This window comes from Antechinus flavipes, chromosome 2 (assembly GCF_016432865.1).
Source record: "Antechinus flavipes isolate AdamAnt ecotype Samford, QLD, Australia chromosome 2, AdamAnt_v2, whole genome shotgun sequence".
Taxonomy (NCBI): Eukaryota; Metazoa; Chordata; class Mammalia; order Dasyuromorphia; family Dasyuridae; genus Antechinus; species Antechinus flavipes.
In genome coordinates, this window is record NC_067399.1 from 407,591,575 (window position 1) to 407,618,392 (window position 26,818).

At 35.9% G+C, this 26,818-nt stretch overlaps 1 protein-coding gene across 1 annotated transcript; it reads right to left on the bottom strand.

Annotated features, from left to right (window-relative positions):
- Positions 1-622: 622 nt before the first annotated feature.
- SOX30 (SRY-box transcription factor 30) lies at positions 623-26,598 on the bottom strand. The gene is made up of 5 exons (XM_051973673.1): positions 25,124-26,598; positions 23,357-23,596; positions 21,555-21,734; positions 8,703-9,195; positions 623-1,610 (listed from the first exon to the last, which is right to left on the bottom strand). Exons 1-5 carry the CDS (start codon positions 26,382-26,384, stop codon positions 1,229-1,231), a joined length of 2,556 nt encoding a protein of 851 aa, XP_051829633.1. The 5' UTR covers positions 26,385-26,598; the 3' UTR covers positions 623-1,228.
- Between the last annotated feature and the right edge of the window lie 220 nt (positions 26,599-26,818).

Below are 26,818 nucleotides of genomic sequence, written 5' to 3' on the forward strand. Positions count from 1 at the left end.
AACCAAGATGGGTTCTCATTGCTCTTCCCATTTATTCTGTTCTGAAAACTACCACAATCTGAGACCCATTTGTAAGTGACCTCTGGCAAATGTGACTCTGGTTCTTTCCTTGCCCTTAGATTCCTTGTTCTTTGAACTTTGGTCACCTACACCATTTAAATTAAGTTAAAATGTGCTGTAATAAAGTCTCATTGGCAGCAACACATTATTGACCTGATTCCTCCAATTGTTAAAACTTCCAGAATGGATCAGGACAAGTATTCTTTTTGAAAGAATTAAAATCACATTCAAATATGTGTAGTATCTGAATGCACAACCTCTATGTTTCCTGACATTGACACAAAATTTGTCTAATAGAATTTACATGTATAATTCTGGAAGTTACAGGGGAGAGGGTTAATAATTGCATTATCTGAATGGTAAGAAAACTGCTTGTCCTGAGACCATCCATATTCATTTGCTTCTCCTTTTTATAGGATACTGCAAAATATTTATATTTATTTGTATATGACCCCCAAGCTCCCACTATCCCTTATGTTTTATCAATAGAAACATCCAACAAGAACAATTTTATCTAAGTTTATTTAAGTGTAACAAAAGTAGAACAATGCATACCAAATGGAAGAAATGTCCAAAAAGAGGAGACAAAAATATTTAGAAACAAGAATGACTTAGTTTGCCAAGAGTGACCACCCAGGTGCCATTAAAAACACATTTAGCAATTTGTAAATGTTACTAGTATAAATTAAATTCAGGAACTGACTCTCAGTTCACTGCTAAAAGTTATCAAATTATTTCCAAAATATTACATTAGAACTGACAACATCCATAAGTATATAAATGTCAAACAAAATAAATATATTAGAATAAACAAATGTATCCTAAGAGAAAATAGAAATCATCACTCATGGTGCCAGAGAAATATTCCATGTTTCTCACATAAAATTGTGAGGATTTTTAATATTCAAAAATATATTAATAAATCTTGTATGCAAATTTCTGACATAAAAAGAAAACTGTTTCACATACTAAATATTCCTACTATGAAACAGAAAGAATTCAATTTCACTAGTCAAAACTTTCCTAAAACAGAAATTGCATTTTAATTTGACTCCTCAAATCAAGGCTGAAAATTGTCAGCAAGGCACTCTAGGCTTTTCTCACACCAATTGACCCAAAAGATTTTTTAAGAAATGTTTATTTTCTGTGCATATCATTTGATTTAAAATTATAAATCCCTGAGCACTTTCTCTTCTTCCTCCTCATCACTGTCAGTTACATTAACCTGCTGGATGCTAGAGGGAGTAGATGCAGGAGCTGTGAATACATTTTCTAAGGCTCCAATGTCCAGTTGAGGCATGGGGTTTAAATATTCCTCCCCACTATGGCTATGGCTGTTATAGTAAGAGGCTCCATCCAGGCTCTCACAGCTTCGTGAATCTTCACTGTGTGTACGTTCATCTGGGTAGTCTCTGAAGGGATAGTCTCTATTTAAGGCAGAAAACATAGCCTCATGCTTTTGGTACCTATCTTCATAATAGCCAAGGCATTCTGGCATTGAACTTGGGAAATTTCCATAGCCAAAGGGAGGACGACTATAAGGACACGTGCTGTAGCAAAAAGATACCAAAAAGGAGTTAACTTGGACCTTTTGTTATATATTGCTTTGCATAAAGACTAACACAGAAAATTGACTACATCCTCATTTGGACCTAGAATGTTACCAATATTGTTTTTCTGAAACCACTTCATGAATTCTTATCTTTTTTTTAAACGTGATAAAATAAGCTCATGACTGAAATACTCACCAGCCCCATTATCTGCTTCATGCTTCTCACCTTTTGACAACCTTGATAAAGAAAAAGGATTCAGGCCTTTCTCTTCTAATGCTATACACCATTTAGGGCTTGGAAGATGCAAGCATGTACAAGGCATGCTAAGAATTCTGACACTCAGTGAAGCATGTGACATAGTTGTTACTATTTGCATTTTTTTTTTAAAGCTAATGGAGAAAAGAGCATAATTTTGGTCAATAAATTTTTTTTCTTGGGGAAAAACAAGAGATTAAAAACTTAGCTACCATTTTTTAAAAGGCAAAAGAAAAAAATAACATCTAAAGTCTATTCACTACCAAAAGGAAGTGGAACTCATTGACATTACTCTATGGTTTTAGAGATTTGCGAGATTCAGTTTTTAGGGGAAAAGCAGAGGAACTGAAAAAATTTATTTTGTTGCATCACAAGGGAGGATAAAAAGAGCCAAGGTGGATAATTGTCCTTCAAATCCATTTGGTTCAAGGTAAATAAATGTTAAAAGTTGGAGACATTGTTCTCTCCATTCAGAAGCACAGAATAGGAACCATATATAGAAGGTTGGGGAAGAGCTGATCATATGGTTCCCTGTGCTCAAGGCCTCCATCTAGTGACAAGATGTTAATAAATTTTAATTGCAAATATCATAACAAGCTGTGTTTCTTTTAAAACTTTTCAATTAACTGCTTACCTTTAAAGGTATTAATCTGAATAGCAGACAGTCAATCCCTACATGATTTTCCCAAACCAGACTTTCTCCATAGTAGGAGGGGTATGTATTCCAACCCCAAATTCCTTAATAAGCAATTGACCAATAAGTGGATAATAAATTAGAATAATGCATCAGTTTAGTAAAATATTTTCAGATTTTTCTTCCAATTATTACCATCCTAGTGCAGGCCCTTATTACTCCATTCCTTGACCACTCTAACAATCCACTAAATGTGTCTTGTTTTCTCACCTTTTTACCTGTTTATAGCTTTTCCCTACCTAACTCCCTTTTTAAAAAATCTTATCCATACTTTAAGACTTCCATTATGACTACAAAGAATTTATACACATATATGTATGCATATATATATTTATGCATATATCTTCAAATAAAAGGAAACTGAGGCTCACCAAAATAAGTGGATTTGCCTGAGGCCACACAGCTAAGAAGTGACATTCCTTTTAACTCTAAGCCCAATGGGCTGAAGGATACAAATATGAGTTAAGACACATGTCTGTAACATCATTAGCACATCAGGAGTTTACAATTCAGTGGGAAAGAGAAAACATACACATAAATGACCACAATATAGCAAGATACAGAATAAGTGACATTGAGGGGTACACAGACTAAGTGTACAGATAGACTTTTCAGTTGAGCGGATGGCAAAAGGCTTCATGAAGCAATCTACAAAGTGTAGAGCCAGAGCAGTGTTAAGAAAAAAAGTCTGGGACTTATGAGCCCAATTCTCAAATCCTAACTGTGTCACCATCTGGGTGACCTTGGACAAGCCACTTCAATCTTTGGAACCTCAGTTTCTTCATCTGTAAAATGGGAATATTAATCCTTTTCCCTCCCTATCTTTAATTGTGAAGATGAAAGGAGATAGAAAACAAAGAACCCTTAAAGTTATAAAAGAAAGCTACATTTTAAATGTTGCATTCACGAGATATAAAACAGTAATACACACATTCTGTTCAATTTTCTCAAGGATTATTTTGGATTTGCCTTTGTATCTCTAATGCTTAAGCACTTAAAATGCTTATCAAATTCTATTAAATCACTGAGAACAGATGATATATCACTTACCTCATCATACTGTGAGAATCAAATGAAATAATATAAAAGGCTTTGTAAAACCTAAAGTAGTATATAAATATCAGCTATTATTCCTTCTCTTCTCTCCTGCATTCTCCCCATAAAGAAAACTAATATTCAAGATCTAAGACCGAAAATTCTCTTCTGTGTAGATATTAACATAGAGAAGTAGTTCAGGGGTTACCTGCTATGGTCCTGGAAGAATGCCCAGAAGCCCAAGGCAGTAATGTCCTTCAGGAAATTCAAGGTCAAAATGGTTCTGCACTAGGTCACTCTGTATCTGCATGGAGCAAAACTGCTATTTGTAAGATCTTAGGATCACAGATCTAGGACTGGAAGAGTCTCTAAGTTCATCTGGCCAAACCAATTCATTTTACAGATATGGAAACAGGTCCATTGAGATCAAGCTAGTTTTCCTTCTACATTAACCTAGAGACATGACCTGCACAAATTCATGTAGTTCTTACAAGTGAAGGAGAGGAAGGATTTAATTCATTAAGCATTTCTTGATACTGCAGGACATATTTCATTTCCAAAGGATTATGTTAAATACAAATATATGTGAAAATAGCAAAAAGCCTAAAACTGTAGTTGGTAACTTCTTTGAAAAGTAGAAGATCCAGATTTCAACATATTTTATCACATAGTGTTTGTAGATGGGGATAATAATAGCTAACATTTATTTAGCATTTGCTATGTACAGGCACTATGAGAAGTACTTTACAATTATCTCATTTGATCCTCACAACCACCCTAGGAAGTATGTATTATTTTCCCTATTTTACAGATGAGGAAACTGAGGCAAACAGAGTTTGATTGACTTGCCCAGAGTTATACAGCTAGGAAGTATCTAAGGTGATATGTGAACTCAGGTCTTCCTGACTCCAGGTCAAGTGCTCTATCTGCTATATATGCCACCTAGCTGCCTCTATATGGAAAGGCAAGCACTTGTAGCAATTGACTCACAACAGGATGGCTTCAGTGGGAGCTCTCTAAGGTGGCAGAGCAGTGCACATAGATGTGGTAAAGGAACTGGAAGGGGGAAGTGGTTTGGCATCCCAGTCATAGACTGCAGATGCCTGATCTTGTGAAATATAACAAATCATAGAAGAATTCTGTTTTAAATTCCTCAAACATGATCTAAAAAAAGAACCACACAGAATGAGACTTGCTTACTTCAAAAGGATATAAAATGAAATATAATTCAGATCTAGCACATCAAGTCCACAACATGCACTCAATTCTTTGTCCTTCTGAAGAGATATTTAGTGTAACTCTTAAATTTCTGATAAACAGAAACTCATCATACAGCTGTTCCCAAAGGTGGCAACTTCTTCCTAAGCTCTGCTTCTCAAGAACAAAAAGAGGAATAGGTCAGCTTCAGTAATCCTGCCCCACATATGCCCTGGTCTTACTTGCAACCTAACATAGGGACCAGAAAGCAGAGTGTTTGCAGCATCAGTGAGAAATATGAGTAGCAGCTGTATGCTACTTACCCTAATGGTGGCATCTGGACCATTGAAATTGGCTAGTGGAAATGATGAGAACTGAAGAAGGGCTATGTGCCTTCTATTAGCACTTTGATTTCATATCCTCAGCATGGTTCTGCTCTGAAGCTGGCAAACATCTGAAAGTCAACTGGTCTTTTCTAAATATTCTAACATTTTCCCGCCAATAGCTGACTCAATATTAAGCCCATCTTCAAACTTTATCATTCTTTCTCCTTATTTCCCTAGCTTTCAATTCCAACTCCCTCCAAATTTGAAAGTAGACCTTGGGTTTGTTTATAACTTCATATTACAAATTTCATATGTATTTGTTGCTCTTATGTCAAAGCCCAATTCATTCCAAAATTCCTAACAGTTTTTAGTTCAAATTATGAAATTTTATAATTATGCTGGGATTATAAAATAAAGTGGAAGACCAAAATAAAAACAATGCTTATTTACATAAGATTATTTTTCCTGGGGGGATAAGCCTATATTTTCTCAAACATCTTGCCTTATTGAAGACTCTTATCTCCAATTGTTCTAGATGTCTTTTGCATCACTTCTTCACTTGATGGTTAGAAGAAGAGATACTCTGGTTCAGAGGTGTCTAACACAGGGCAGAACCAGATTAAAACATAATTGGAAAACATGTAATAAAATAAAAATGCTGATATGTAGTTTTCTAAGTCAATATGCCTTTGTAGGAATTCTCATGTATTGTTTCCATTTGAATTTGACATCATTGCTCTTGATAATTCTTTTTAGTGTGGGAAATTTATTTATTTAAATTTGTAATGAAAGTAAAGAACTAATGCAAGAAACTAGTACAATATGGAAGAAAGTTCATTATACACTATGAAAAAGGTCATCGAAGAAACTTAAAGGACAGGTGATATATTAGTTCTTTAAAGAAGAAATAAGGATTTTTGAGTCCATCTGTTCAATTAAATGACTCTTCTGTTAAAATGATCAAATTAATACACTGATCACTCCTTTGTTTTCTACTCTAAACCATGGTTTCTTCAGCTTACAGATATGGAATCTTGATCTTCAAATTTCTTATCTGTAAGATGGAAATAGTATCTTTCACTTACCTCGCAAGGTTTTTGTGAGGACTGCATGAGACAACATATATGAAATATAAACCCTAAAGATTTATATTTAAAGAGTTAAAAGCAGGAAATAAACAGGATGAGGAGATAATGTAAATATCTGATTTTTCTGTTTAGGAAATCTTTATTTTACAAAAGATAAATTTCTATACCACCATGGTTGTTGTTAGACACAATCCTTTGAAATCCCTAAATTAAATGAAGTCCAGTGTTTTAATACTGTTTCAACAAGGCAGTCCTTTGGTCCTTCACAAAATACAATAAACATTCAAGTATCCAAACACCTTAGTCACTGTTCCTACCCTCTGAGCATTTATATTCAAAGACTGCAGCTCAGTGATCTGTTTTGTAATGTCTGAGAAATTTCAAATTCACATATATTTAGAATTAGGGAGATAGATTTCACTATGGATTAGTTTGACTTAAATAAGGAAACATCCTACCCAAGAATGCCAATAGTCTATACAAAGACCACTTAACTAAATAAGCAATTTGATTGATTTTAAATTTTCCAACCAGATGTTTTCATATATTTCCCTGCTACATAAGCATCCCTAGAGTTGTTAGTCCTCTAAAGTAACCATCATTTCAACTAGATACAGAGATACAAAAGGACAATTAATGGTGGAGTTGAGTATATTAGGGAAGTACCACATTTGAAGTCAGAAGACCCTAAAGGATCCAAATACTGGCTCCATCACTGACTAGCCATGTTAACTATAGGCAAATAAATCCACTTCTCAGTTTCCTCTTTGTAAAATGAGTATGATAATAATTTTGCTATCTATTTCACATGAAATAATGTGCTCAGAGAAAAATAATTTGTAAATCATACTTTAATCTTAGATGAGGGCTAAAATAAATTTCTAGCTATGACCCTTTAAAAAGTTCACAAAACTCTGGTATTCTCTGCCCCTCCCACACTAGTATAACAGTAAAACTTAAAATCTAGATTTACAATTTCCAAAGCACATTTATAACATACTATCTCATTTGATATTTGATATGTTTATTTATTCCCCTTGTAGCTCCTAAAAGCTCTAGGGATCCAAATATTGAAATAGTTCTAAGGGGCCAATCTTCAAAAGACAAAGTAATTTATCTTTACCATCTCCTCTAGAGGTTTCTGCTAATTCAACAAGGGATATGAACTAAATAATATTAGAAGACCTTTTAAGGCTCCATAAAATGCTTCATTCAAATATAATACTCACTTCAGCTAAATCCTCTCAATTTATAGAAGGTACCCACTTGCTGAAGGTCAGTTACTCAACTTATTTGAGGGCTACTGGTCTGCATTGGGAAAGTGAAAAAGGCAATGGTGAGCAAACAAGCGTCAGAACAAAGGACATATTCTCTGCCCACTGCCTCTTCTTTAGTTGCTCCATTGGAGAAACACTGCCCAAGTTTTGGCTTGGAAATCTATTTAATTTACAATATACAAAAGGCAAAAAAGGAGAGTCATTTTGTCTTGGAAGTCTCAAATTTAGAATATAGATGATTATATAGCATAGAATCAAAACCTCTTGCCCTGCCCAAATAAATACTATCCCATTGAAGGAAGACCCCAGGGAGAAAGGTATAACCCAACCCTGAACTTTAGATCCAACCCCCTGACACTTCTGAAGACTGCCAAAGCAAACATCCTCCCCTCCATACCCGACCCCAATAACTGAAACTCTCCTCTTTTCAAATTTAACTTCCCCACGTCCTTTTTCTGCTAGGCCTGAAGGAAGGACTTGAAATAAGCCAGCCTAGATAGGGTAGGTTCAATTTAACACTCTGTTGCTTCAACAGGTCTTTCTTTTGACGGAGAGGGGTAGAGCTGGAAGGAGAAAAGCATAAAGGTGGGGAAATTGTATCAATATGTAACACTCTATGATGTCAGAACCTACTCACACCTACTAACTTAAACCCCTTGATAAATGAAAAGACTAATAAAAAAGATAATAGAATGCTTGCAAGGGAGCTCAATGTTTCTATCTCTAAATTATAAATTTTCCCTTTCTAGACTGTTTACTAAAAATTCACGGAAGAATCAATTTACATGTAATAATTTATATATAGGAAGCATATGGATAGTGAAAAGAGCACTGGACTTGGAGCTAGGAGATATGAACAAATTTTAGATCCATATCTATCCACTTTTCTGCATAGGACTTCAATTTCCTCATCTATAAAAAGGAGGGATTTAGACTCCATTATCTCAAAGACACCTTCCAATTCTAAAATTCTAAGGCTGTATATTCATCCTGAAAACCAATGTATCATAGAATAATTAAAGTCCTAAAAAGTATAACCACATTTGGAAAACACAGTTTCTCAGGGTGAAAAAGGTATAATCTTACTCCCATAAGTAACTGAGGTTTTCAAAGACTATTTTAAAGCCTGTTCTACATATTGTAGGAGTCTTTGGTTTCTGAGTTCCATTAAGAACATAAGTAACTATTTCTATGTAAAAGAAAAATTCATTTGTTACCTTGATGGGAAGTAGTGAGGTCCAGGTAAGAAGTAAGGGTGATGAAAAGAGAATCGAGGTGGTGCACCAAATAATGTGGCTGGGTGGCCAATGGGAGGGGGTTGATAGACATGAGGATGTGGAATGGGTGGAGCCTGAGGGATTGGTGCACTTCGGGGGCAAGTAGAAACGCTGGGGTACTCCTTGGGGGGCTGAATGGTAGAGGGGGCAAATCTGGCATGAGCAGTACTTGCACTAGTTGGATTTCTACTGGTACTCTCCAAAGAGACTGGGGTCGGCCTCTTTACAGAGCGGTTAGCTCCTGAATGCAGACGATGAGTGTCCGTTTGGGTGGGTCCAGCAAAGCGCTGTGGTGGAAGAGCTGGACGAAGAGGCAAGCTTGGAGCCGGGACGGCCACCTGAGCAGTGCTGGCAACGCTTGGTTGGAAGAGTGTAATAGGGCTTGGACGCTGGACTGGAGGCGTGGGTAGCTGGATAGTAGGTGGGGCTTCACCTTTAAAAATAAAAATAAAAAGAGTCTGTGACTATTACTAAAATCATGATACAACTAACCAAAGTAAATAGTTAAATTCTTTATATTTTTCCTAAACTTCTACAATAAAGAAATTTCCAGATTGTCTAGAATGTAGCTTCTGTATGGCTCAATTTGGAACAGAAAAGTGTTTCTGAAAGCAGCCCCTCAAGGAAAGGAGGATGAGTGATTTTGGTCAAATGATGGTGTATTTGCTCTTCCTAGAGAATGAGTTGCTGATTGGTAAATTCACACATTAGTGAGAGAGGTAGAATTAGTAAAACCAAACACAGGATCACAGTTAAAATTAATCCATTCATTCAGGTTCATTTGGGACCCAGAATATAAATCCATTCATTATTATATCACTGTAACAGGCACTTTTATAGAAATTTCAAAGTAAATATGGTTCAGTTAGCCTGATTTAAAAACTTGATTCTCACTTGTCATCTAACCTAGAAGAGAGACCAATACATTTGGAGCCAGATCTTGAAGGCAATTTTTGAGTTGCTAATGACTTCACATATGCCTTCTCAATGTGGGGGAGGAGTAGAAGAAAGGGAAAGAATCTGGAAGTCAAAGTTTTAAAAACACATGTAAAAAAATTGTTTTACATTTAATTCAGAAAATAAAAATATTAAAACATCAAAAAAATTGCCAAAAATTGAATCTAAGAGAGAGAAACTCAAAGAAATTGAGATGCAATGAGGATAAATTAAAAAACAACTTCTACTGAAGAAGAGGGCCTATCTGAAGAAAAAATTTTGAAGATAAAGTATCTGGTTATCCTACAAGAAATAATAAGAGGAGCAAACCTTCAAATAAGAGATCATTCAGAAAAAAAGTTAAATAAAGGGTAGACTTCCCCATTTTAAGGTACTGAGGCAATTGTTTGTCAACCTGGTAGCAACAAATAAGATGTGTTGTCTTTGCAAAGCATATATCCAATGCAAACCAAAGAACCTATCAAGACTTGTCCAAATTCTTGAGTATTCCCCATTTCTAGTATTTCTCACAAGTAAATGACACTAACAAAAATGACACTAAAAAAAGTAATGACAATGATTATGAAGCAAGAAAATAAGAGCACAGGGGCATTAAAAAATTTATAATTTAAGTAAGAGATATAGAAGACTCAGAATGGAATGTGTATTTCTGGATCTTAGATGTCGCTATAAAGATGGAATAAAAATAACAAAGGCTGATAAAAATCTATTTTCCTAGTATCTTGCATAGCTAGTAAAAAGAGCTTTAAAATAAAAAAAAAAAAGATGGAGAGAAACAACTTCCTATGTGTGTCCACAAACTTAGATATTAAAAGTAACTACAGTAAAGGAAAGAAAATCTCACACAATATAGTAGTAAGATTCATGCCTCAAATGTCTGTGTATAAATGTCCCCAACAAGTAATATGAACTACAAATCTTAATGCAAAAAGGCAAATTGTACCTCACCTGAAAATGTACCATCACTGAGACTAAATGGTATGAAACCTGAAACATATCTCTGAATGGATGTATCATATTTAAAAAATAGAATAGCTAAAGCAGGGGAGAATGACTGGGGGAAAGTTATATATTAAGAAGGAATATTTATATAATAAAATCTGGGATCAGGAGGAAGCATTGTGGTTAGTGAGGAGGGTAGATTTATATAGTAAGAAGATACCTTCCTATAATGAAATCAGGAAACCAGAAGGTTATATTGTGGCAAGCAATTGCGTTGGATTAATAGAGTTAGAAATAGAAGGAATCTTTAATCTGAGTATTCTAGAAGCCACCTGAACAGGAAGAGAAAATAGTTGAGAAATTCAAGAAACAGAGCATAAGTCTAGAGCAGAAGAATGATATAACAGTGTAGAGTAATGGGAGAAATCAATTGTTAAACAGCTGCAAGAGTGTGTTCATTTCTAACTACCCCTTTCTCTTTCTCTACCAAAAACAGAGAAGCTAATAACTTCTTAATTTGCCTTTATAATAATTTCCTACTTCAAAAATTGGAGAAATTCCATTCTAGATTTTCACTAAAAAAATTGGTTGTTGGGGTGAAAATAATGGGAACCCTGCAGTGAAATAGACATTTGCTCTTAAGAGTTCATGGTAAAGGAAAATAAAAATAGGCAAAGGCTAACATGTACCCTAAATTTCAGAAGAATAGATTTCTGTATTCTCTTTGGTATTTAGGTATATGAAAGAACAGAATGGATTCCCATGTACCATAGACAATTCTACAGAAGTCAGCAATGGAAGGAAAAATGAAATTCTAAAAACACAGAAGGAAATAATTCTGATGAAAAAGAAAAATAGAAGTTGTCTATATATAAGCATATGGAACTCAGCCAATTCTTGATTATAAAAAGATATGAAAAAAAATGGAAGCAAGATTAAGTAATGATGAATACAAGAACATAATATGTTCATTCAAAAAGTATCTACAGTACTAATACTGATTCTTTTTTTAACTTATAATGGGAGTAGAGGAGGATCAAAGAAAGGAGAGAATCACTGCTTGGGAAGAATGGAGTGATAATAACTGACAAGAGAGAAAAGAAAACAGAAGTGTTTAATTCTTTTTTGCTTCTATTTTCTCTGCCAAGGAAAACTGGAATAACATAACTAAATGTTAAGTAGAAAGTTTTACCCCAAGAGAACACCTAACTGTCCTTGATGAATTCAAGTCACCTAGCCTACATGAAGTACATCTACCTGTTGAGAAATCCGGAAATAGGGTACAAATGCAAAAGAGCAAAAAGGGAAGAGAACAGTCTGCACTCTATTGGCTTGTAATCTTGACTTCAAATTTTGGGGAAATTATGCAATGGATAATTGAAGTGCTTAGCGAACATCTGGAAAAGAACAAGTTATGGGATTTTACAGCATTTTTTTTTTTGTGTGTGTGTGTGTGTGTGTGTGTGTGTGTGTGTGTGAAGCCAATCACACCATGTGGTAAGGGAGAAGGACCTAAAGGGGCACTTACTTTCCTCTCTTTCCCTCTCTGAAAAATGGACCCGATTCTTGTCTCCAAAGTGGCCCAAGAGCAAAAATCCCAGGAGTCTAGGAATTCAAGAATCTAAGCTAGATGTTACAGCCAGCCCAGCAGCAGCACCCTGAGTAATTAGGGTTCAAGAGATGCCAGCCTAGCAGAAGTTGGCTCTGCCGGTTTTGAATATGAAATTGTTATGAAGCTAGATTCTCTGAGGACAAAACCACTTATTTTCCTTCAATGAAAAGAGTCACAGGTGTCACCAGAAAATATTCAGTAAATTGTGGTGGTCTCAAAATGGCCATATGTCCATCTGACATGAACATTGGAAATGTATACTGTCTTTTCATCATGTGTCGAGAGAACATAATTGTGAGCATCCTAAGACTTGCCACAACTGATGACTATTACCCATTTCAGGTAATTGATATGAAAAAAGTGACACTACCTGAGAGGACCAAGAAAGATTATTAAACACTGGTCAAGAAAATAAAGACCTTAGGGGAATAGGTTGTTCTTTTTTAAGCACTATGACATTGAATACACAGGCCTCAGAAAAGAAAAGTAGATCTGTGAAGTAATACTTTAAACATTTCAAGGATCCATGATTTTAAATTTGTAGATATCTCTTCCATGCTCTTCTATGATTTAGAAGACTTTCCACAGCCTATGGTACAGGAATATAATAGAAAATACTGTTGTGCTTTAAAAAATAATGAAGAGGATAGTTTTAAAGAAACTTGAGAAGACTTGAATGAACAGATACAGAGTAAAGTAAGAATAAACAGGAGAATAAGTTATACTGTAATATTGGTTAAACTAAAAAACTAAACAAAACTAAAAATGAACAATTTTCAAAAGCTTTAAAACTTTGATAAAAGCCATAATAAACCATGATTATTCTAGAGGACCAGCAAAAATCATGCTACCCAACTGCTGACAGAGCCAATTAACTAAAAATACAGACTGAAACATATGTTTTTGTACTTAGCCAGTATGAGAATTTATTTTCCTTGACTGCCTACTTGTTACATTGGTTTCATTTTTCCTTTTTGGAGTGTAGGAAAAGAGGGTAACAGAGAGATGAAATGAATGCTTGAGAGTTGGGTAAAATAAAATTTAATTACTAGAAAAACTAGAATTACCATTTTTATATGTGGACTAAAGCAAAGTAAAGCAAGCAGAAGCAATGTAGAATAGAAGCAATATAAAAAAAAATAACCACAATTGAAAATAAATGTTGAAATTTTATAAAGACCAAGCTTGACACTAAGAGAAGCTATGAAAAGATACTTTCCCCCACTACTTTACAAAGCCTTGGGTCTACAGGCCTAGATTTGGAATACTGTATATAATGTAAGATTTTTGAATGTGTTGATTTGATTTTACTAAATTTTTTCTGCCTTCCTTTTTACCAGAAAAAAAAATGGCTTTCTGGGAGAGGGAAGAAAAAGGTAAGCAAAGAGAAATGTAGGCTAAGTAAAAACTAAAGATATTGATAAAAATATTAAAGAAAAAATCATTAAAACTAAGTTAACCTTGAGGAGGTCAAAAAAGCTCCCAAATATATGAAAATCCCTATGGCACTATTTTTTGTGGTAGCAAAGAATTAGAAAGAGGCTAGAAATTCATCATTTGAGGGATAGCTAAATAAACTGGTACATAAATGTGATGGAATATTAGTCTACTTTGGGGAAAAAAATAGAGAAGCATAGAAAGAATTACATTAACTAAAGGAAAAAGAAGCCGAGTCAAAAAACCAACATTCACAATGAGCAAGCAGCCACCACAAACAACTGAAAAAGAATGTTGCAAAATTATAAAGAACATTAGTGGTCCCGAAGAAATGATTTGGAAAAAACAAAAACATTTCTCCCTCATTCCTTTGGAGAAATGGAAGTTCCATTAATAGGGAACATCACATATGTTTTCAATTTTTTTTCAGGGTGTCAATTGGCTTGGATTTTTTTTTTTTTTGCTCTTCCTCTTCCCTTTTTTCTTCTTTAAAAGATGAGATGATTATCTGATAGGAGAAAAAGGGAGGGATGTGGGGGGTTAAATTTAGGTGGCATAAAATTAAAAAGAAAATTTTTTTAAAAAATCAATTTTTGAAAAAAAAAAGAATCTGACACTATATTGAAATTTAATCTTGCTGAACTTCTTTTCTTGCCTTTTAAGAATTTTTTTATTATAAAGGATGGCTTTCTGCTAAAGGAAGATAGAAAATACTGGAAAACAAAAGTAATGTAAAAACAAGATATGAATATAAATATATATTTTTTTAAAAGAATAGGTCACAAATAACTTTTATTTCTTTTTTTTTTGGCAGGGTTACTAAGTGGCAGAGAGGTCAGAGGCAGTGTTGTATGATGGCTAGAGAACACCCTTAGACTCAATCTGCGTTCAAGTCCCAATTTTCACACATAGTGGCTATGGAACCTTAAGAAGTCACAACCTATAAATACCCAAGATATTTCTCTTAAGACTATAAATTACAGAGCAGATGTCGATCTATCCTAAGGGAGGGAGTTTCCTCACTGAGAATTTCCTACACCAATGAAATTACAGGTCCAAACAGAACTGAAATGTTGACATAGGCCTGTGATCCCTGCTGCTAGCTGAGGCTGAGGCTGAGGATAAGGCTTGAGTGCAGGACTTAGAACTGGGTTAAAATGAATTAGGTGTCCTCATTAAGTCTGGCATCAATATGGTGCGCTGTCAAGAGTGGCAGACCCCTGGGTTAAGGAGAGACAACCTAGTCTCAGTTGGAAAGAGAGGTCATCAAAGATTTCTAGTGCCAAATAGATGTGGAATCAGCCCCTTGAACAGCTGCTGCACTTCCAGCCTGAGTGAATAGGGAGAGCCAGTCTCAAAAAACAAAACCAATCCTATTAGATCAGGGAAATCCTATAAATGTAATTTACCTAAAATTTAGCAATTCACTTGATTAAGTCTCTCATTACTATTATGGAAAAGATAAGAGTGTTATGGACTAAACCTAAAGTATATCTACATATAGGACAAATTATTAGATGACTACAGAAATGGCAGAATGACAGTCAATAAACATTTTATAAGTGCCTTTTTTGTGCCAGGCACTGTGCTCAGTACTGAAAATAAAAAAAAAAAAAAGGTAAAAGGCAGTCCCTGCTTTTGAAAAGCTCATAATCTAATGGAGCAAACCACACGAAAATAACTATGCACAAGACAAACTATAGAGATAATTGGGAAGCATCAGAATTACCTTGAAAGACTTCTTATAAAAGGTGGGATTTTAGCTGGTACTTAAAGGAAGCCAAAACCAGCAGGCAGAGATGAAAAGGGAGGGCATTCCAGGCATGGAGGTGAATAGTTTATGGAGTAGAAAAATGACACTGTTGAACTTGTGCTTTAGGAATATCACTTTGAGAACTTAGGGAAAGTTGAATAGGAGGAGAAGATTTGTGGCAAACAAATCAATCAGCAAACTACTACAAAAACCCAAGTGTGATAAGGGCCTACACTAGAATGGTGGTTATAGCAGAGGAGAAAAGAGGCATAGGCAAGAAATGTTACCAAGGTAAAATCAACAATCTTTGGCAACAGAGTAGATATGAAAAGTAAGAATGAAGAATTACGGATGACACCTTGGTTGCTAACTTAGGAAATTAGGAAGATAGCAATATTTTTGATAGCAAAATGAATGGCTGGAAGAGTTTTTTGGGACAAAGATTTTGAATCAAGTTCTGGACATGTTAAATTTAAAATGTCTACAGGCATGTCTAATAGGCAATTGAGATACAAGAGTGGAGTTCAGCAGAAAGGTCATGGGTGAGTAAGTAGATGTGAGAATCATCAGCATAAAGATGATAATTGAATCCATGGTAGCTGATGAGATCATCAATTGAAATAATATATAGAGAGAGAAGAGAAGAGAGCCCAGGATAGAGCCCTGTGGACACATGGTTAGCAACATGGCCTAGATGAAGATCCAGAAGAGAAGACTGATAAATAGGAAGAGAATCAGGAGAGAATAGTGTCCCAAAAACCTAGAGAGAAGAGAGTATGAAGAACAAAGTGATCAACAATTCCAGAGGCTGCAGAGAGGTCAAAAGGATCAGGCCTAAGAAAGACCATTAGATTTGGCAATTAAAGAGATCAGTATTAACTTTGGAGAGGGCAGTTTTGGTTGAAGATTCTCAGTAAGAATATAGACAGTTAAGAAGAATGTGAGAGGAAAAGAAGTGAAGGTACTTATGAGAGACAATCCTTCTCAAGTTTAGCCACAAAAGGTAGGTCTTCAGTGACATATAGGGTTCTGTCCTTACTCCTTATGTTCATTTAACATTTTTATCAAAAAACTTAGAAAAAGACCTGATTATCAGATTTACAGATAAATAATAAGGGAAGGGACAGCTAATGCACTGGCTGACAGAGCCAAGATTCAAAAAAAATTCTGACAGGCCAGCAGACAAGGTTCAATTTAATAAGATCAATTTCACTGCAGATAAAATCTTATACTGGGATTTTTTTTAAAAATCAAGGTATAAGTATATACAGGATTAGAGTTTAGAGATCTAAAAAAGACCTGGAGTTTTCAGCAGACTATAAACTTAATATGAATCAGTAGTACATACAACCTTTGGATTCACTGAAAGGATAATTTTCATAAGGAGGTGTGAGTCTCTCTGGATCTTATTCTGGAATGAGACCACAATCACAGTTTAGAAAAGGCAATGATAATCTGCAGAGGATAGAAACCATGATCATGAAGCTCTTCAAGACCCAGCTCTATAAGAGTAAGCTAAAGGAACTTGGAGAAAAGAAAACTCATGGGGATCATGATAGCTACATGATAGATTCCAATAGAAACAAGATTAGAACTGTTCTTTTTGGCCCAAGAGGCCAGAATAGATATAAATTGCTAGACTTGATGTCAGGAAAAGCTTCCTAATATTTATTCAGGAGTATCCAAATGTAGAAGGTACTGTCTTGAGAGATAACAGGATGGATGACAACTTGAGTGATGTGGTAATGGGGACTTCCTTATAGATGACCACTGAGGTATCCTTCAACTCAAAAATTTTGTGATTCTATTATCCAGATCTGCCTCCCTCACAATTTCGTGTGAACTTTGATAAGTCACCTATTTTCTCTAAGTATCTGTTTCCTTGCTTGTAAAATGAGGGAAACAAGAAAGAAAGAACAAAGACACATTATATTACCAAAAATTTTGTTTCCACAATTAGAAAGAATATAAGGAGCATATGGATGTATTTCAGGATATGGATTTTCTCTTAGTCATTCATTGCTTCACTGTATATTCCTTTCTCTCTAATCTGGTTCACCTCTGAAAGGGTCATTCTTATCCCTCTATATCATTATACTCTATAGAAACATAATGTGGGCCCACATGCCTTGGTGACAAACAGGACCATGAAAGCTCTTGGGGTAGAGAGATGATCTCTACAATGCATCCCAGTTCCCAAATCCTGTGCTATCCCCTAGTCTCTCATCACCTGGGTTGGCCAACCTATAAAAAGTACAGATTTAAGACATCATCAGTACCTCAATTGCATCCACCAATCCAAGATTAAGGAGAACAAAAACTCTATATTCAAATGAATTTGTTAAAAAGGAGTTTTGTTCCAGAAAGATTTGTTAATCAACATATATAACAATGCACCTGGATTTCTTCTTCATTTGAACAAGAATGGTTTTCTATAGGCAAGGGCAGATAACTCAAAGAGTTTCTGAAACAAAATACTTCATTAATAATACTTATAGGTACTGCAGTACCTTTCTAAGAGGAACTTATATTGTAGCTAGTGGCACTTTTATACTAGAGTGGGTCTTCTGAGGGAGGAAAGTCCAGAGAAGAAACCGGAGCAGAAGGTGGCAATAAGAGTTTCAATCATAAGATGCATAAACAGCTAAGTCTTCACAGCCAGCATTACTACTTAGGGATTTGCCTAGGTTGAATGGTTCTAGTTCATGTGAGTTATCAAATGAATTCTAGAACTTCCAGGAGATAGTCCCTGACATGGTGCCAGTTCACATGAAAGAATTGTACAACAGATCCACATTCTTACTGCATGGATGAGATAAAGTCAGAAAAATAATTTTTATAAATACAGTAAAAAGGAACTTATAAGAACTTATCCTGAGACTAAGTCAAAGTGGTAGAATTTTTACCAGTGAGAAATAAAAGGAATAGCAAAGCAATTTATGGAAAGCCAAGGAATTCAGAAGTATAATAGTAGTGGTTAAAAAAAAAGTCTGAAAGAAATCCAACAGCAGAATGGAGAAATATGGAGAAAACAAAGTAACAACTACTAATCATATGTGAAAGATGACAACAAAAACAAAAAAAGGCAGAATATTTAAATATTCAAAATATTTAAATGCCGTCATAAGAATTCCTGAAATCTTTAAAATAGAATGACTAAAATGCCTGTTTGGAAGCATTTTAGAAATCAAGTATCTATATCTATTATCCCAGACAATACTTGTGATATGATATTGCCATCATACAAATTATATAGAATGGATTAGGGTTGGGAGAACAGATGGGAAAATAGTGATATATTCTATAATATATTTTACCATAAAAATTTTAGTAGACAAAAGGAATACTACAGAATATTTTTTTAAAAAACTTTGCAGTACTTGATAAGGGTGGGGCAACAGAATTACACTATTCTCTACTTGATCAAAAAAATGAAACTAAACTGGATTTTGATGAAATTTTGTATGCTGGGTTTCAAAATGGAAAAGAATACTTTACTCATATATTAGTTGGTAGAATACTTTAAAAGGTTAAAAAGTGGTAGCAAGATATTTTATATATGACAATGATTAATTTCTAGAACAAATCATTGTATAGTCCACAAGAAAAGGAAATGCACTCAATTCTGGGGATTAGAAAAGAACTGGTAGAAAAGAATAGTGCTAATAAGACATTTTAATGTAATCTGAGAGGACAAAAAAAGTGATTATTCATTTTATTTTTTAAAGTGTTTCCAGAAACAAACCTAAAAAGATATACTTAAACAAAGATTAAGTCATAGGAAATGTGGGAAATGATTTAAAATATCACACTGGCAATCTAGACAAAATGTATACCAAAGATCAAAGAAATCAGGCTAACTGGAAAGAGGAGAAGAAAAAGGTATCTACTACAAAAAAAAAAAAAAAAAAAAGGTTGCCTAAAAAAGAACAGAAAAGAAAGATCAAGGAAAAGTAAGAAATTAGTTGGGAGGAACTTGAAAGCTAATATTAAAAATTTCTCTGAAGACATCATAACTAGGAAACTAGCAAGTTAAAGCAGGAGGATTAGTATATCATTAGGGCATAAGTGGCAATACTTAAAGATGAGAATGATATGCCAGAGATTCAGTTAAGTTCTTTACTTTAGTCTTTACTAAGAAAAAACTTCAGAAGACTTCCTAATATTTTTCATAACACTCAAGCCAAAAGTATTAAAATAATATTCTAGATTGGGGGTGTTTAACCTTTTTTATGTCATGGATTCCTCTTGAGATTCTGATGCAGTCTTTGGACTCATTCTTAAAATATGTTTTTAAGGGCAGAAAACAAAATATACAGCATTACCAGAGAAATCAGTTATAATGACAGTTATCAATATATTTTTAAATGAATTCATAAACACATGATCTATTCATAGGTCCCTGGGGTTTGTGGTCTCCAAAATTAAGAACTCTTTTTCTAGGCCTAATTTACAAAAGGCACATTTTAGAACAACTAAAATAACACAGTCTAGTGTTATAATTGATCACTGTGCCAGGTAACTAGTAAGATGTGAATAAAATTTTCATCTATAGGAAGATCTGCAGATCCTTGAAACTATAGACTTCTAGATGTCACTTTCATCTCTGGAAATCTAGCATAATTTACAATATCATATACAATAGTAAACATAATCTTGTAGATTATTAGTTGTTATATAGAACTACTATAATTCATTCATTGTACTATTATTTGGAGGGCAGAAATGAAAGATTGAGGACTAACAACAGATAAAGATATGAATGGATATGGATAAGAAATAAAAGGAGAAATAAAATACAGGAAGTCAAGTATGATGAACAGAAATTTAGATTTAGAAGCTAATCATTTCCGTTCAAATCCTGATTTGTTTGCTACCTGTTTATTTTGAAGAATCAATTAACTTCGCTAATGTTCTTATAAATTTCTTCATTTTATAAAATGAGGATATTGAACTAGATTACCTTAACATCTGTCCTACCTTTAAATACAACTTAGTAAAAGAGAAGGCCATGTCTCTGGACAAATATGTGTTTATAATAGGATTCTTACAAGGATTTTTGATAAAAATCAATCCATTTATAAATTATCTAAGAAATACTAGTAAAGCATCCAAGTTTAGTCTGGAAAGATGAAGACAAAAAAATAAGATTGATGATTATGAAGTATCAAAAGCATGAAGATAGTTAATATAGACTTGTTCAACAATATTGATAATAATAGAATTGGGGAATATTATTTTATACTTGAAGGAAGTGGTTTTGCAACAAGGAAAATAATACTTAAGTCTTAGGCAAATCCATTGAGTTTTCTAAGACTTAAAATAAAAATATTAACAAGCTCAAAAAGAATAAATTATGGTAACTCCAATAATCTGTTATTCAGAAGCTAATTATCCTAAAATTTTGCAGCTAATATGTAAAACATTTGTTTTACCCTACTAGCTCCTTTCCATTACCCACCTCAAAATCTTTATTGACACTATTGACAGACTATTTCACAAAATGTAATACTAGTCTGAACTAATTTGTGAAAACTTGTGTAAGACAGAAGTTGAAACATTGTATCCACTAAAACTACACAGGAGTTACAATAGAGAAGCAAGCAGATATTTGGCTGAATAATGGGTTAATTATCCCATTTTACAAAAAATCTTTCATGATCTCAAAGGATGAGAATTTTTATGGAGAATCTTCAAAATGCTTTTTAGACTACACTGTAAGGATTTTTTTCTTTAATAATACAGAATGTCAAGAGACTCCCATTTCCTTAATCATTTCCTATATTGTGTATATAATCCTTGTGTTCATCTACCTGAAACCTGATTTTCTTGAGAAATCTAATTTAATTTACATGGAATATCTGTTACCCATTTGCAAATCTACTGTTTTAAATATGTTGATAGATCCTACTGGAATTTTTCAATCAGTTATTAATCTTTTCTCATCTTCCTCATTTCTAACTGCTTCTTCAAATTCTAAAATGTTAGTAATATATGTATACATACATGTGTATTACAAGTGATTTAAAAAATAAAGTCTGCATTTTACAGCTACAAAAATAATTGATATTCAATAACAAAACTAACTCACCAACTGGATGAGTGATAGTGTTCTGTAAGCTGGGGATAACCACTGAGTATGTAGGTGAGCGATAAGGATAAATTGTTGTTGGATTTGTAGAGATGATATTCTGCGTAGTACCAGAAAACACAGTGGATACACTTAGGGGGAAGCGTTTTCTCTTGCCTGGACGTGGTTGATAAACCCAACCTATGAAAAATTAGATACTACTTATAATTTGAATATATATATATATTACACCTATGCTCTTATATAACTATTATCTATACTTAAAAAAAAGCAAAACATCCTAACCATAGCAAACAACTATACTATTCTGTGTATTTAAATTTACTTTACAAATATAGGCTTTTTAAAATCTTCTGAATAGTAGCCACTGTAATTCATATTTAAAAGAGCAATTGAGGTGGAATCCAGTGGTAGAATCAAGATAAAAGACCATAAATGAGGGTTCTTAACATCTACCTAAAAGGTAATGTTCCATTTATAAAATATTACTTTGTGTTAATCTCATTCCATGAAACATAATTAATGTTTTATAATGGTTGCTTATGCCTAGTCATTTTTTTTTCAGTCTGGCTAAAAAAAGGGGGGATCAATATCCTACAAATTCTTCAGTGCAACAAACATTGCAGACTTATTTGTCATACCAGTGAAGATTCATACAAGCTTAATCTTACCAACCTCCCTATAAGAGAGAAAACAAACTTACTCCATATTATTTAATAACTGGAGAAAAACATCCCAATCAAAAGGCAAAACAATGTTCTATTAATCACATGATATTGGAAGGTAATAGAATGACAACCCCCTTCACTTTTATAGGCTCATTTGGGAAGGGAGGTGGCTCAGTGGATAGAGTGCCTGACCTGGAAACATAAAGACTCATCTCCCTGAGTTCATATGTGGTTTCAAACACTTACTAGTTGTATGGCCTTGGGCAAGTCTTACAATCCTGTTTGCCTCAGCTCCTCATGTATAAAATGAAAAGGAAATGGCAACCCTTCCAGTATCTTAGCCAAGAAAACCCCAAATGAGCTTATGAAGTCAAACAAGACTGAACAGCATGTGGAGGCTCATCCTTGTATAAATATACAAGGATGCAATAAATATTATTCTCCTTTCCTATAATAGTTTGTTTTCTACAGAGCTTTGCAAAGTTGAAATAAGGACATGAATTTCATTTCATTTTTCTAAATCTAAAATAGATTTAACATACCTTTCCCCATGTGTCCTTTTTCTACTTAGAAGCTACTCAGAAAATGGAGATTTAACATGAATCTCTTTAGTCCTATATAATTGTGTTAGCAAAACTATAATGCAATGATATTCAACTCCCCCTTCCAGGTGTAGCACCTAATAAGCATAAGGATAAATACCAATTGGCTTGGTTTTATCAAGATTTTTCATGCCTGAGATGCATTAAATTTTATCTATTATAGTGACTAAACAGCATGTCATGGTATATAGATAGGTGGCCTGAAAACTAATAAGATCTGGATTTAATTGCTGTCTCTAACACATTTTGACTCTAACTTTGGATGGATCACTTCTCAGGATTAAAACTGTTTCAGAGAAAGTGTTGATCTACATTAATAGAAGGAGTTTTTATAATTTTAGTAGTTCTCTACACCAATGAAATCATCTTTCAGTCCCTATCACTACTACAATGAGTTAGGTACCATTTCTTGAATTCCAAGTGTCATTAAATAATGAAGTGAAGAAATAAAATTATCTCAGTTTCAAATACTAACCCAATACCTTAATTCAAAGACAATATGAACAAAGATTTGTCTCTTTCTTTTGATTACCAGGAAATTCTTCTCTGTGCTTTTCTTTAATTTTTTGTGCTTCATCATAGTAAGGTTTCTTTTGTTCTTCACTAAGTTTGTTCCACTCTAACCCGAGCTGGACACTGATTTCTGCATTGTTGGCTGCTGGGTTAGCTTTGGCTAGTGCTGGCCGATGGATTCTTGCCCAGACCATAAAAGCATTCATGGGTCGCTTCACATGGCCATTTCTGTCCTTACTGAAGGGAGTATCAGGTATTCCTACATGATAAAAATCAATATACTGAATTAATGTGGGATGAACATATGGTTTTGTATAAGAAAGTACCTCTATCTCCACTAACTCAATTATTTATGAAGCATCTGGAGAAAATCCAAACTATACTTAGCAAAAGAACTGCCAGTATTCCAGAACTTACAGCACCTGAACTCACCATTCTAAACTGTAGCTTAGAATGACTCTCCTTTTCCTCAACAGAGAACAATATGCTTGTTGAAAACACAAACAACCTATTGACTTATTACTTCTATGGGCTATACAGCTATTCTCCATTAATAAGATCCCTTATGTAATAAAATTAATAAACATTTATAGGAACAAAATGAGTGATAATCACCAGTTGTTCTTCACAGCATAAGTTTAATTAGTATATCAAGTCTCATTTCCAGAGATTGAATCACAAATGAAAGAACTTGTTTGCTGCTCTTGAGCAAGTCACTGATCACAGAAAGGAAGACTGAGTCAACATCTCTTGTTAAGAGTTCATTAACTACCACAGTCTCAACTTTCTCAAGATTTTGTTTTGCTTTTATCAGTGAGACTTAGATTGAATTAAGGATGCAAAGAAAAGGGACACAAAAAAGCTTAAGGAAATGACAAATTAAAGGGGTAGAGTAGTAGAATAATAATTTATAAAGCTTAATAATTGGTAGGTGACTGATGGGAAGGAACCAAACAAAGAATGGAGAAGTGATTAGGAATGACAGCAAGAATAGAAACTACCAAAAGGGGGAAGCTAATATGAGAAATGGTATTAAAAATATAAATATTGCTAAGCATTCAGCTTGAACTAATGATTAACAATTAGTCATTGCTAAGTACTGAAATACTGGACAGAAATATTTATCTATTTGTTAAGATGACACTGGTAATTACATGTATTCCTTCAGAATAAGTTTTCTAATTTAAGAAATTTAACAATTTATAGAGCGATATTTTCATTCCTTTTGTTTTCAAATGAAATAAATGCTAGTTACAAAATCCAAGTCTTGTTCTAAGAAGAAACCATATTTATGATTGACTTATCTTTAAAAATGTAGAAATAATCTTGTGTGTGCTATTCATAATAACCAGTTTACTTCATGTAAATTTTTATCTCAGGCTTCCTACTGACACAATGTGAAAGTTGTGTTACATATTAGCTATTTTTTAAAATGCTAATTTTCTGTAGTACTCCTTTGAACAGAAACCCATAGTGCACATTAAGTATACCAAAAAAAAAAAAAAAAAGCTTGTATTTCTGCTTGAGTGCATTTGGCCATTTAAAAAATTTATCTCTAGATCTTGAAATAGATGTTTTTAGGTGTTTAATAATCATACACCTGTTTTCATGTTTTACTAGCAAATATACAATTCAATCCGAAGTGATACCTGTGCAGACTTTACATTGCAAAAGAATCAGAGTTCCATCATTTTTTTCCTAGTTTTTGCTTCTGAATTGCTGAAATGTCAGCTATGGGGCAACATGGACGGAGCTTTGAAAATCATATTCCCCTGCTGTCTAATACCTGCATCAGAGGGAAGCACGGTGAGTGGGACATCTTTGGTTTCAATTTTTACTGAAGGCTCCAGTAAGGATTGCATTTTTATAGGAACTGGTGTCAGAGGCACCTTAGTCAATCGTATCAGCTCTGAAGGCGGAGGTCCCTGAAATTGGATTCTGGCCCCAGGGGGTACAGTATGAAGAGTCAAAGGGATCCTCAGATCTTGTGAATGTGGGCCAAATCCACTGGGAGGCTGAGCCAAAATGACATCCTTGTTGGAGTGGACCAGGCCATTGGATGCAGGTGGCTTGACTTGTGTAGCATCCTTGCCATGCCTGCAGTCCTCATGCATTCTTTCAGGTTCCTCAGTTTTTATGGTTCCTTCTCTCATGGACCCAAGGCTTTTGCTCTCCCCATTGTTTTTGGCCATCTCACGCCTGCTCTCCTCTGCCTCTGCCTTGCTGCCCTTCTCAACTCTGCGGCTATCAGTCGCTGAGCCCGAACCTTCACCCTTGCCCCCTCTGGCAGCCCTGTGGCTACCCTCAGCCCCCCTTCTTCCCGGGAGCTCCTGGCCTGCTCCTTCCCTGGTTGACAGCAACTCCTGCTTTTCAGCCTTCACCTGCAGCACCCTGCTCGCAGGGATGTGCTGAGGCGGCGGTGGCAGCTGCTCCCCCCTACAAGGGGCACCCTCCCCGGATACCAGGGCAGGGGGCAAAAGCAGGACCTGCTCAGACTTTACTTGCAACAGTCTGGACGGGCCAGATGCCGCAGGGGCAGTGGAGGGGTGGGAGGGCAGAGCCGGGGGCGTCGCAGCCTCCTCTGCGGCGAGGGTAGGATGCAAGAGCAGGATGGGAGGAGGAGCGGGGGGAGGCAGAGGAGGAAGCGGAGGAGGAGGCGGCGGCGGCAGCGGCAGTGGAGGCGGCGGAGGGGGCTGCTCCGCCTTCACCTGCAGGAGCAGCCGGGGGGCGGCGGAGGCCGGGCCTCGAGGAGGGGGCCCGCCTGCTCCGCAGTGGGGATGCAGCGACAAGGGCTGATCCCCGGGGGGTTGGCACGGGGAGGGGCTTCGGGGCCCGGACCCCAGGCGGGGAGCCGGAGGAGACTGAGACGGCGGCTGAGGGAGCTCGGCGGTCTGCCGACAGGGGGCGCCCTCGGCCGGAGGCTGGGAGAGTAGCGGGGGCAGGGCAGGGCGGAGCGGGCGCGGCAAAGACCCCCGCGGCAGTTGGCGGGGCGGCGGCGGCGGTGGCGGTGGTGGTGGCTGCGGCGGCTCCGGCCGGGCTCTCTCCATGGGGCTGCGCGGGGGCGGGGGAGGCCCGGCCCGCTCCCGGATTGTGAGCTCAGCCGTTTGTTGGCGACCCCCCTTTCGGTTAAGACCCTTCCAAACCCTTTGCTACCCAGAACGCTACGCGGTTCAAAATGCAGCGCCCCGGGCCGGCGCCGTCCAATCACAAGCTGGGGGGAATCCCAGCCCCTCCAATGACAGGCGCGCTTCCCCTTCCTCCGCCCACCCCCTTCCTTCTATGGATTGCGCCTCGCGCTGGGTCCTCGAATCACCAAGGCCGGCACGTGCGCCCCATTTTTCTCCCTCTCTCTCCCAGAGTTCTCTCCTGGCCGTTGTCCGTAGTTACCCACTTCCCCGGCAGGAGCGCCCGACAATGGCGTTGCCCTGGAGATGCGGGGGTTCCACGCCATTGCCCCGGGGGTCGGCCCTCGTGCCCTTTA